Source organism: Rhineura floridana, chromosome 3 (assembly GCF_030035675.1).
Source record: "Rhineura floridana isolate rRhiFlo1 chromosome 3, rRhiFlo1.hap2, whole genome shotgun sequence".
Taxonomy (NCBI): Eukaryota; Metazoa; Chordata; class Lepidosauria; order Squamata; family Rhineuridae; genus Rhineura; species Rhineura floridana.
The window spans coordinates 204,512,677-204,525,363 of record NC_084482.1 but is presented as its reverse complement, the minus strand read 5'-3'; the positions used below and the strand labels follow the sequence as shown (position 1 = coordinate 204,525,363).

At 44.4% G+C, this 12,687-nt stretch overlaps 2 protein-coding genes across 9 annotated transcripts in view; both read left to right on the top strand.

The window, feature by feature from the left end:
* LOC133381234 (zinc finger protein 91-like) overlaps positions 1–10,457 on the top strand; it is a 29,585-nt gene extending 19,128 nt beyond the window's left edge. For 3 of the 8 annotated variants that reach the window (XM_061620045.1, XM_061620046.1, XM_061620043.1), the window contains exons 2-4: positions 1,263–1,427; positions 3,883–4,040; positions 5,629–7,743. In XM_061620045.1, the coding sequence (XP_061476029.1) occupies positions 5,719–7,500 (1,782 nt within the window). In that variant the 5' untranslated portion in view covers positions 1,263–1,427; positions 3,883–4,040; positions 5,629–5,718 and the 3' untranslated portion in view covers positions 7,501–7,743. Of the gene's footprint in view, positions 1–1,262; positions 1,428–3,882; positions 4,041–5,628; positions 7,744–9,512; positions 9,780–9,941 lie in introns of those variants that run through there. The other 5 variants (XM_061620044.1, XM_061620047.1, XM_061620049.1 and 2 more) reach the window with 3 other exon arrangements.
* A 1,740-nt stretch (positions 10,458–12,197) lies between these two features.
* LOC133378884 (zinc finger protein ZFP2-like) lies at positions 12,198–12,569 on the top strand (the record flags this gene model as incomplete). The annotated part of the gene is made up of 1 exon (XM_061613498.1): positions 12,198–12,569. A coding segment is annotated over one exon (372 nt), but the record flags the coding sequence as incomplete, so codon positions are not given.
* Between the last annotated feature and the right edge of the window lie 118 nt (positions 12,570–12,687).

Sequence of the window (12,687 nt, the reverse complement as noted above, 5' to 3'; positions counted from 1 at the left end):
CTAAGAGGGAGCCGGCCCAGCCTGGGCTCCACTGCCACCCCACCACTCACCTCAGTCCACCCATGGCAGCGGCTGCGGCCACGGTCGCGATCCCCCCCCACCAGAGACTTCAGCAGCCTGAGCCCCAGGGCGGGGAACTGGCTCCGGGCCGGCCGGGGCTAAGAAAGACGGAGCCAGGCTGGCCCAGCCTAGTCTCTGCTGCTGCCACCGCTCGCCTCCACCCACCCATGGGCCATCAGATCACCCTCACATGCCCGGGCCCCGGCCACCTGTATGTTCTCTCTGTGGGTGGTGGCGGGAGCGGGCAGGGGCTGCTGCTGGAGGAGTCCCTCCCTCACTGTGTTGGCTGCTCAAGTCCTGCCTGCGGCCTGCCTGCCTGAAATTGTAAAGAGCGGAAGTCGGCCAGCCGCAGCCCAACGTATGCGTGGTCAATCGCGCATGCGTGGCTGAGGGGGCCAATAAAAAGCCGGAGATCCACCTTTTAAATTGAAGTATAGCCGGAGGCCGGACATGGCCCCCTTTTGCCGGACTCTCCGGCAGATTGCCGGCGACCTGGCAAGCCTAGTTTTAATCTTTGTCCAGCGAGGTTGCCATCTCATGAATCTCCTGCATGACCTCCTTGTATAGAGTTCTCTGGCCTGGATCTCACTGAGCCTGAACAATTTGATATCCACAGTAAACTTGGTTACCTCACCTCTCACCCCAAATCTGTATCCTTTAGGAACAAGTTTAAGAGGTCAGGTCCTAATACTGGTGATTGGGGCCCCCGCTTATATCCCTCCACTGGGAGAACTATTCATTTATTCCTGCTCTCTCCTTCCTGATCTTTAAACACTTACTGATCGGTAAGAGCATATTCCCTCTTATCCCACGATTGCTAAGCTCTGCTCCATGTTTGGTAATTCTGTCTTTAAGAATATTTTCCACTACTTTTCCCGAAACAGATACTAAGCTTAGAGGCCTCTGATTTCCAGGATACCTGCTGTGTGCTTTTACTTTTAAATTGTAATACATTTGCCAGTCCATATGGTAGCAGGTCTCTGGGAGAAAGTACATATTTTTGTTAGAAGATCAGCAATGACACATCTGGGTTGTTTTAAGACCTCCCATGTAGATGCCATCTGGACTTTAGATTATATTTGAACATTGAAGGGAAATATCCTGTTTGCCCCGTCTCTCTTCAGAGTGTGAGAGGAGGGCAGATGATGTCCATGCCCTGCCTGGGAGAGTTTATGAGGAAAGCAATTATTTTCTTCTTCCAGGCACTTGTGACCTTTGAGGAGATGTCCTTGCATTTTACTAAGGAGGAATAGGCTCAGTGAGATCCAGGCCAGAGAACTCTATACAAGGAGGTCATGCAGGAGATTCATGAGATGGCAACCTCGCTGGACAAAGATTTTTTTGCCCTTAATCAATAGCTATGGAAGGTATGAATTCTTCTTGGTGGTGTTACCAATGAGGTCATTAGAAGGGTGCTGATGGACTTACCCTGCGCATAAGAACATAAGAAGAGACCAGCTGGATATAACCAAAGGCTTGTGTAGTCCGGGATTCTGTTTTCACAGTGGCCAGCCAGGTGCCCATGGGAAGCCCATAAGCAGAACATGAGTGCAACAGCACTCTCCCCGCTTGTTTTCCCCATACTGCCTCTGATAGTGGTAGCCATCTTAGGAAACGGACGCATCTGCCCTGAGTTATTTATCTTGATTCTGTTTTTTGTTGTCAGGCAGGTCTCTTGTTGGGATGCAGGTGGCGGGAGCTAAGGATACTGAATTAAGGTGGGTAGACCCAGGAGTAGCTATCAAGGAGGGGAAGGGGCAAGGCAGCAGGTAGTTGGGGCTGTGTGGGCACACCAGGAGGAGTACTGGATTGGCTCCCCCAGTGTGCCCACAGAGCCCTGACTTCCCCATCGCCTTGCCTGTCTCACTTACCGTAGGTGGCAGCGATGTCATTGCCAGGAGGGCTGATGGCCGGCACCCCTCCCAGTTGGCTACTCCTGGGTAGGCCAGTAGATTTTCACTGTTTAAGGCAGAGTCATATCTATATGTATTTTGCTTGAAAGAGGACATCTGAATTTTAAACCTAACCTCATCTCCTGCCTGGAAGGAGATGGAGAAGACCTCTTTGTCCAGGGTTTTGCAAAAGAGGAGAAATATGCTCAGAAGTATGATCGGACTGCTCTGTGTTCAGGACTATATTGTAGAATAAGAGGTGTTTCCCCATCAACATTAGCTAGCACAGGGGTTCCCAAACTTTCCTATCCCCAGGGCTCACTTGAGACACCTAAATATTACTGAGGCCCACCAATCACAAAATGCTGGTGCAGGGGCAGAGTTAGTCAGAAAATGTTGGCAGAAGGAAGTAAACAATGGCATAATCATTTTAACATTTTAATATTTAACATTTTAACATTTTGATATTGATATCTTAACTTGTTAACATCTTAATATTTCAATCAATTTAATACTTTTTTAACATTTAACATCTAGTATTGAGATTTATAGTTGTTTATGTGTTGATTAGGTTTAGTTTTTAACTTGTTTAATATATGTTTTAATTGTGTATTAGATGTTTATCTGTTGTGAACCGCCCAGAGATCTTCGGCTATGGGGCGGGATATAAATTCAATAAATAAATAAATAAATAAATAATCTGCTGGCAATTAGTGACATTTTCTACCAATCCATTTGTGAAAATTGCTGGTTTCTTTGCAATTGCATTTACCTTGGGCAAGGAGCTCCATAGCTTAGCTTTCCTCAAGCTGACATTTGTTATGAATATGGTACGATAGCCCTCCCATTCTAGACTCCTTCTGGGAGGACGGGCAGGATGTAAATGCAATTATAAATGATAATAAGATTGGCAGATACTAGAGATTGGGCTTTTTCCGTGCAGGCCCTTCACTTGTAGAATACTTGGGTATCCTTCTCAATCTATGTATGTGGCTGGCTTTGTTTCAGTTTTTTAACAGGCATTGAAGATCCAGTTGTTTCAAATTGCTCTTATTTGAGATGCTGGATTATTGATTTCTGTCTTCTGCTGCTTTGAACTGTGTTATTAATAGCTTAGTTAATCTTAGGGACTTCTTAATTGGGATTTTTCAAATTCGCTTAAGTACTGTTTGAAATTATGGTATTTTATTGAAACAATGTTTAATACCTTTTATGTTTATGTGAGACCACTTGGGAGGGTGCTTTACCTTAAAAGGCAGCGTAAATGTTTAAAAATAAAATAAAACTCGCAATCAGGTTATTAATTAATTTCCCCTTGGCACACAGTTTGTAAATGACTGCTAACAACCTTTCTATCTAACCAGAATTCCAACTTCCGTAACTAAAGCAGGTCTCATTGATATCTCTCTCGCTCGGGTGTGTCTCTTCTCTCCCTCTTTTAAAGGTGCTTTAAAACAAAAGAAATTGTCAGTATCATTTTAAAGTACTGGAATTCCCTGTAGTAACAAATTCAGTTTTATTTGCTGCTCAAATGTTTCTTTTCTTCCTTGTTGCTTGTAGAGAATCAGGTCTCACTACCTATCAAGTAATAGTTTCCTCAGCCTCACTTTGTATGACCCTAGTTAAGGTATTTGTGTTTCTTTAATTTTTATGTTTAGGGTCTATGGAACTCCCTACCACAATAACTCAAGAGTTCTCAATATGACCCTTTTCCACTGCCACCATTCCCATAGAAGGTCTTTAAAACCTCAGAGTAGCTTCATAGAAGAGGGTTAGGCATGAGATGGACACCCTGGAAATAGGTTGAAGTACAGGGATTTTATGTTCATAAGGGAATACTGATTGGGGTCTTAAAGGTGCTTGATGACAGTCTCTAAAGACTCAGGAGATACTGCTGCTGACCCCTGCTAATAAGTGTCTTTTCCCTTAGGGACAAATTCCCTAAATCTCCACCCCAGCCAAATTCAACGACAACCTGGTCCAGCTGCTGGGAACAACCTTCCTTTAACTCCAGATCTCCTCTAGTTGAACTTCTGGTGGCTTGGACACTTCAGTTGGTCTGAACAACCCACCTGTAACCTTCCTGTGGTAAGCCTCTCAGCCTCAAACAGCCATGGCTTCCGATCTTCATCAGCCAAAGATTGTTTGCACATTGGGGACAAATAGCTTAATGTTCAGGCCTCTGCTCGCCACTTTTGGGTCAGCTGTCTCTGGCCTCTACCTAACAACTCCCTCATCAGCTGCCTTTGCCAATTGCCTTTCCCATTTAACTGCCCATCCTTCACTTTCTGGAGCAACCAGCCAATCAGAACCTATTGTATCCCAGACCAATCAAAATGAATTTCCACGATCCAGGCCCTGTCTACAAATATTAAAAATGATTGTTCGGACAGAAGGTGAGGTTCAGGATAGTCTTCTTACAGTAGGGCCCTGCTTATACAGCGGGTTCCGTTCTGGACCCCCGCTGTAAAGCGGAAAACACCATAAAGTGGAACCCCATTGACTTTAATGGGCTGCATTGCGCGAAAACGTTGCAAAACGGCGCAAAAGAGAAAAAAATAGCTTTTAAATTAAAAACGAAAGCCGCCGCATCAGCAGAATGCCTTGGAGTGGAACGCGGTAAAGCGGGGCCCTACTGTATTCCCTTTGTGGCACACCTGCTTCGCAAATCTGACCCACTATGCATTTCAAATTATCCAGTAGAGCTGCCACCATTTCCTACACCCCTTTTTCCCAGACAGGAAGACTCTCAGGGCCCCAATTTAGTACTCAGAATTCTGGGATCCTAGGGACAGCACACCCTGCACTTCCCAGCCAGAGCTGCCTTTAACTTACTGTAAGGCCCAAAGCCAGCACGCTCCCTCTGTCGCTGGCAACAATCTGAAGAGTCAGCTTTTCTTTAGCACCTGAAAATCCTTTTACTCAGTAGTGGGGAACCCAAGTGTCCAAGGCACATGGGATGTCTGAATATCCTGAGAGTTTGGCCACCAGACCCACAGAGACCAGATGTCCAATTATAAAATGATCGTCAAGAACAACAGAGAAAGGAAAAGGAGCAAATTGCTCAAAGCCGAATCTTGAAACAAAAGAAGCTCTTTAGCTCTAGTATCAAGTCGCTGCTTACCTCCAGAATATTGGGCCTCTCAGGTGTAAAGCTGTTTGACCGGTCAACTGCAGGCTTTTTCCTTATGGTGGATGGGGAACAAAGGCTGGTTATCACAGCCCACCTTTTAAGGATATTTCCTCCCATATAGGTTTGAGGGGCACTGGCCTCCCTTGGATGAATTAAAGCTCAACTCATGTAGTGCATGTAACAGGGGTCTAACATTATGGGATGAAGGGAGAGAGGGATTGTGAGATGCCCTCTGGGCAGAGGAAAGGGCCATATTCCTGTCAGACAGGATCCATTTTAGGTTTGTAAATTCCAGCTGTGCATAAGCACTGGGCTGCCCACCTTAAACAGAGGAACAAGAGAGCAAATTTTTGTCACAATCATCTCGCACCATCTCTTTTCACAGCCTATTACCTAGCAGTTACTGCTGAAATAGCTGTGTACAAGGCCTTGAGCTTTCGCAGTTAAACTCTGATATCAACAGATGTCCCAAAAATATGTTTTCAAAGTACAAATCATAATATATTCACAGGATTTCATCACCCTTCTTTTTCATTCCATCAGGAGACGGGGGTCAAGACTGAGGGAGAGCCATCAGAAGTATCACTGGAAAAAGCTGAGGAGCAGATGCAGGAACAGAAATGAGGAGTCAAGATGGAGCAAAGAGACAAGAGGGGAGACAAACACACACCCCAGGATATGAATCCAGAAACCTCTCAGGATGCTGCATATAAAATTCAACAGGAAACTGAATTAAAGTACGAATGCTTGGAATGCGAAAAGAGATTTCAGTACAGCTCAGATCTTACTTCACATCAAAGATTGCATACAGGAGGGAAACCTTATAAATGCTTAGAGTGTGGAAAGAGCTTCAGTCAGAGTAGCAGCCTTACTTCGCATCACAGAACTCACACAGGGGACAAACCTTACAAATGCTTGGAGTGTGGAAAGAGCTTCAGTCAGAGTAGCAGCCTTACTAAGCATCAAAGAACTCACACAGGGGACAAACCTTATAAATGCTTGGAGTGTGGAAAGAGCTTCAGTGAGAGTAGCAGCCTTGCTAAGCATCACAGAACACACACAGGGGACAAACCTTATAAATGCTTGGAGTGTGGAAAGAGCTTCAGTGAGAGTAGCAGCCTTACTAAGCATCAAAGAACTCACACAGGGGACAAACCTTATAAATGCTTGGAGTGTGGAAAGAGCTTCAGTAGGAGTGGCATCCTTACTTTGCATCACAGAACACACACAGGGGACAAACCTTATAAATGCTTGGAGTGTGGAAAGAGCTTCAGTGTGAGTAGCAGCCTTACTAAGCATCAAAGAACTCACACAGGGGACAAACCTTATAAATGCTTGGAGTGTGGAAAGAGCTTCAGTGAGAGTAGCAGCCTTACTAAGCATCAAAGAACTCACACAGGGGACAAACCTTATAAATGCTTGGAGTGTGGAAAGAGCTTCAGTAGGAGTGGCCAACTTACTTCGCATCACAGAACGCACACAGAAGACAAACCTTATCAATGCTTGGAGTGTGGAAAGAGCTTCAGTAGGAGTAGCAACCTTACTTCGCATCAAATAACTCACACAGGGGACAAACCTTATAAATGCTTGGAGTGTGGAAAGAGCTTCAGTCAGAGTAGCAACCTTACTTCGCATCACAGGACTCACACAGGGGACAAACCTTATAAATGCTTGGAGTGTGGAAAGAGCTTCAGTGAGAGTAGCAGCCTTACTAAGCATCAAAGAACTCACACAGGGGACAAACCTTATAAATGCTTGGAGTGTGGAAAGAGCTTCAGTGTGAGTAGCAGCCTTACTAAGCATCAAAGAACTCACACAGGGGACAAACCTTATAAATGCTTGGAGTGTGGAAAGAGCTTCAGTGTGAGTAGCAGCCTTACTAAGCATCAAAGAACTCACACAGGGGACAAACCTTATAAATGCTTGGAGTGTGGAAAGAGCTTCATGCAGAGAAGCAGCCTTACTTCACATCACAGAACACACACAGGGGACAAACCTTATAAATGCTTGGAGTGTGGAAAGAGCTTCAGTGAGAGTAGCAGCCTTACTAAGCATCAAAGAACTCACACAGGGGACAAACCTTATAAATGCTTGGAGTGTGGAAAGAGCTTCAGTGAGAGTAGCAACCTTACTAAGCATCAAAGAACTCACACAGGGGACAAACCTTATAAATGCTTAGATTGTGGAAAGAGCTTCAGTCAGTGTGGCCACCTTTCTTCGCATCAGAGAACACACACAGGGGACAAACCTTATAAATGCTTGGAGTGTGGAAAGAGCTTCAGTGAGAGTAGCAACCTTACTTCGCATCACAGAACACACACAGGGGACAAACCTTATAAATGCTTGGAGTGTGGAAAGAGCTTCAGTGAGAGTAGCAGCCTTACTAAGCATCTGTCTTCACAGTGGAAGATATAGGGCAGATCCCTGAACCTGAACTAACATTTGCAGGAAGGGATTCTGAGGAACTGAGACAAATAGTGGTAACGAGAGAGGAAGTTCTAGGCTTAATGGACAATATAAAAACTGACAAATCACTGGGCCCGGATGGCATCCACCCGAGAGTTCTCAAAGAACTGAAATGTGAAATTGGTGATCTGCTAACTAAAATATGTAACTTGTCCCTCGGGTCCTCCTCCGTGCCTGAGGACTGGAAAGTGGCAAATGTAACGCCAATATTCAAAAAGGGATCCAGAGGGGATCCCGGAAATTACAGGCCAGTTAGCTTAACTTCTGTCCCTGGAAAACTGGTAGAAAGTATTATTAAAGCTAGATTAACTAAGCACATAGAAGAACAAGCCTTGCTGAAGCAGAGCCAGCATGGCTTCTGCAAGGGAAAGTCCTGTCTCAGTAACCTATTAGAATTCTTTGAGAGTGTCAACAAGCATATAGATAGAGGTGATCCAGTGGACATAGTGTACTTAGACTTTCAAAAAGCGTTTGACAAGGTACCTCACCAAAGACTTCTGAGGAAGCTTAGCAGTCATGGAATAAGAGGAGAGGTCCTCTTGTGGATAAGGAATTGGTTAAGAAGCAGAAAGCAGAGAGTAGGAATAAACAGACAGTTCTCCCAATGGAGGGCTGTAGAAAGTGGAGTCCCTCAAGGATCGGTATTGGGACCTGTACTTTTCAACTTGTTCATTAATGACCTAGAATTAGGACTGAGCAGTGAAGTGGCCAAGTTTGCTGACGACACTAAATTGTTCAGGGTTGTTAAAACAAAAAGGGATTGTAAAGAGCTCCAAAAAGATCTCTCCAAACTAAGTGAATGGGCGGAAAAATGGCATATGCAATTCAATATAAACAAGTGTAAAATTATGCATATTGGAGCAAAAAATCTTAATTTCACATATACGCTCATGGGGTCTGAACTGGCGGTGACCGACCAGGAGAGAGACCTCGGGGTTGTAGTGGACAGCACGATGAAAATGTCGACCCAGTGTGCGGCAGCTGTGAAAAAGGCAAATTCCATGCTAGCGATAATTAGGAAAGGTATTGAAAATAAAACAGCCGATATCATAATGCCGTTGTATAAATCTATGGTGCGGCCGCATTTGGAATACTGTGTACAGTTCTGGTCGCCTCATCTCAAAAAGGATATTATAGAGTTGGAAAAGGTTCAAAAGAGGGCAACCAGAATGATCAAGGGGATGGAGCGACTCCCTTATGAGGAAAGGTTGCAGCATTTGCGGCTTTTTAGTTTAGAGAAAAGGCGGGTCAGAGGAGACATGATAGAAGTGTATAAAATTATGCATGACATTGAGAAAGTGGATAGAGAAAAGTTCTTCTCCCTCTCTCATAATACTAGAACTCGTGGACATTCAAAGAAGCTGAATGTTGGAAGATTCAGGACAGACAAACGGAAGTACTTCTTTACTCAGCGCATAGTTAAACTATGGAATTTGCTCCCACAAGATGCAGTAATGGCCACCAGCTTGGATGGCTTTAAGAGAAGATTAGACAAATTCATGGAGGACAGGGCTATCAATGGCTACTAGCCATGATGGCTGTGCTGTGCCACCCTAGTCAGAGGCAGCATGCTTCTGAAAACCAGTTGCCGGAAGCCTCAGGAGGGGAGAGTGTTCTTGCACTCGGGTCCTGCTTGCGGGCTTCCCCCAGGCACCTGGTTGGCCACTGTGAGAACAGGATGCTGGACTAGATGGGCCACTGGCCTGATCCAGCAGGCTCTTCTTATGTTCTTATGTTCACACAGGGGACAAACCTTATAAATGCTTGGAGTGTGGAAAGAGCTTCAGTGAGAGTAGCAACCTTACTAAGCATCCAACAACTCATACTGGGATCAAAGTTTTGTACACCGCCCAGAGAGCTACTAGCTATGGGCGGTCTAGAAATGAAACGAAATAAATAAATAAATAAATAAAATAAACCTCATAAATGCTTGGAGTGTGGAAAGTGTTTCAGTCAAACAGGAAACCTTTCTATACATCACAGGACTCACACAGGGGACAAACCTTATAAATGCTTGGAGTGTGGAAAGAGCTTCAGTAAGAGTGGCAGCCTTACTTCGCATCACAGAACGCACACATGTGACAAACCTTATAAATGCTTGGAGTGTGGAAAGAGCTTCAGTGAGAGTAGCAGCCTTACTAAGCATCAAAGAACTCACACAGGGGACAAACCTTATAAATGCTTGGAGTGTGGAAAGAGCTTCAGTGAGAGTAGCAACCTTACTAAGCATCCAACAACTCATACTGGGATCAAAGTTTTGTACACCGCCCAGAGAGCTACTAGCTATGGGCGGTCTAGAAATGAAACGAAATAAATAAATAAATAAAATAAACCTTATAAATGCTTGGAGTGTGGAAAGTGTTTCAGTCAAACAGGAAACCTTTCTATACATCACAGGACTCACACAGGGGACAAACCTTATAAATGCTTGGAGTGTGGAAAGAGCTTCAGTAAGAGTGGCAGCCTTACTTCGCATCACAGAACGCACACATGTGACAAACCTTATAAATGCTTGGAGTGTGGAAAGAGCTTCAGTGAGAGTAGCAGCCTTACTAAGCATCAAAGAACTCACACAGGGGACAAACCTTATAAATGCTTGGAGTGTGGAAAGAGCTTCAGTGAGAGTAGCAGCCTTACTAAGCATCTGTCTTCACAGTGGAAGATATAGGGCAGATCCCTGAACCTGAACTAACATTTGCAGGAAGGGATTCTGAGGAACTGAGACAAATAGTGGTAACGAGAGAGGAAGTTCTAGGCTTAATGGACAATATAAAAACTGACAAATCACTGGGCCCGGATGGCATCCACCCGAGAGTTCTCAAAGAACTGAAATGTGAAATTGGTGATCTGCTAACTAAAATATGTAACTTGTCCCTCGGGTCCTCCTCCGTGCCTGAGGACTGGAAAGTGGCAAATGTAACGCCAATATTCAAAAAGGGATCCAGAGGGGATCCCGGAAATTACAGGCCAGTTAGCTTAACTTCTGTCCCTGGAAAACTGGTAGAAAGTATTATTAAAGCTAGATTAACTAAGCACATAGAAGAACAAGCCTTGCTGAAGCAGAGCCAGCATGGCTTCTGCAAGGGAAAGTCCTGTCTCAGTAACCTATTAGAATTCTTTGAGAGTGTCAACAAGCATATAGATAGAGGTGATCCAGTGGACATAGTGTACTTAGACTTTCAAAAAGCGTTTGACAAGGTACCTCACCAAAGACTTCTGAGGAAGCTTAGCAGTCATGGAATAAGAGGAGAGGTCCTCTTGTGGATAAGGAATTGGTTAAGAAGCAGAAAGCAGAGAGTAGGAATAAACAGACAGTTCTCCCAATGGAGGGCTGTAGAAAGTGGAGTCCCTCAAGGATCGGTATTGGGACCTGTACTTTTCAACTTGTTCATTAATGACCTAGAATTAGGACTGAGCAGTGAAGTGGCCAAGTTTGCTGACGACACTAAATTGTTCAGGGTTGTTAAAACAAAAAGGGATTGTAAAGAGCTCCAAAAAGATCTCTCCAAACTAAGTGAATGGGCGGAAAAATGGCATATGCAATTCAATATAAACAAGTGTAAAATTATGCATATTGGAGCAAAAAATCTTAATTTCACATATACGCTCATGGGGTCTGAACTGGCGGTGACCGACCAGGAGAGAGACCTCGGGGTTGTAGTGGACAGCACGATGAAAATGTCGACCCAGTGTGCGGCAGCTGTGAAAAAGGCAAATTCCATGCTAGCGATAATTAGGAAAGGTATTGAAAATAAAACAGCCGATATCATAATGCCGTTGTATAAATCTATGGTGCGGCCGCATTTGGAATACTGTGTACAGTTCTGGTCGCCTCATCTCAAAAAGGATATTATAGAGTTGGAAAAGGTTCAAAAGAGGGCAACCAGAATGATCAAGGGGATGGAGCGACTCCCTTATGAGGAAAGGTTGCAGCATTTGCGGCTTTTTAGTTTAGAGAAAAGGCGGGTCAGAGGAGACATGATAGAAGTGTATAAAATTATGCATGACATTGAGAAAGTGGATAGAGAAAAGTTCTTCTCCCTCTCTCATAATACTAGAACTCGTGGACATTCAAAGAAGCTGAATGTTGGAAGATTCAGGACAGACAAACGGAAGTACTTCTTTACTCAGCGCATAGTTAAACTATGGAATTTGCTCCCACAAGATGCAGTAATGGCCACCAGCTTGGATGGCTTTAAGAGAAGATTAGACAAATTCATGGAGGACAGGGCTATCAATGGCTACTAGCCATGATGGCTGTGCTGTGCCACCCTAGTCAGAGGCAGCATGCTTCTGAAAACCAGTTGCCGGAAGCCTCAGGAGGGGAGAGTGTTCTTGCACTCGGGTCCTGCTTGCGGGCTTCCCCCAGGCACCTGGTTGGCCACTGTGAGAACAGGATGCTGGACTAGATGGGCCACTGGCCTGATCCAGCAGGCTCTTCTTATGTTCTTATGTTCACACAGGGGACAAACCTTATAAATGCTTGGAGTGTGGAAAGAGCTTCAGTGAGAGTAGCAACCTTACTAAGCATCCAACAACTCATACTGGGATCAAAGTTTTGTACACCGCCCAGAGAGCTACTAGCTATGGGCGGTCTAGAAATGAAACGAAATAAATAAATAAATAAATAAAATAAACCTCATAAATGCTTGGAGTGTGGAAAGTGTTTCAGTCAAACAGGAAACCTTTCTATACATCACAGGACTCACACAGGGGACAAACCTTATAAATGCTTGGAGTGTGGAAAGAGCTTCAGTAAGAGTGGCAGCCTTACTTCGCATCACAGAACGCACACATGTGACAAACCTTATAAATGCTTGGAGTGTGGAAAGAGCTTCAGTGAGAGTAGCAGCCTTACTAAGCATCAAAGAACTCACACAGGGGACAAACCTTATAAATGCTTGGAGTGTGGAAAGAGCTTCAGTGAGAGTAGCAACCTTACTAAGCATCCAACAACTCATACTGGGATCAAAGTTTTGTACACCGCCCAGAGAGCTACTAGCTATGGGCGGTCTAGAAATGAAACGAAATAAATAAATAAATAAAATAAACCTTATAAATGCTTGGAGTGTGGAAAGTGTTTCAGTCAAACAGGAAACCTTTCTATACATCACAGGACTCACACAGGGGACAAAC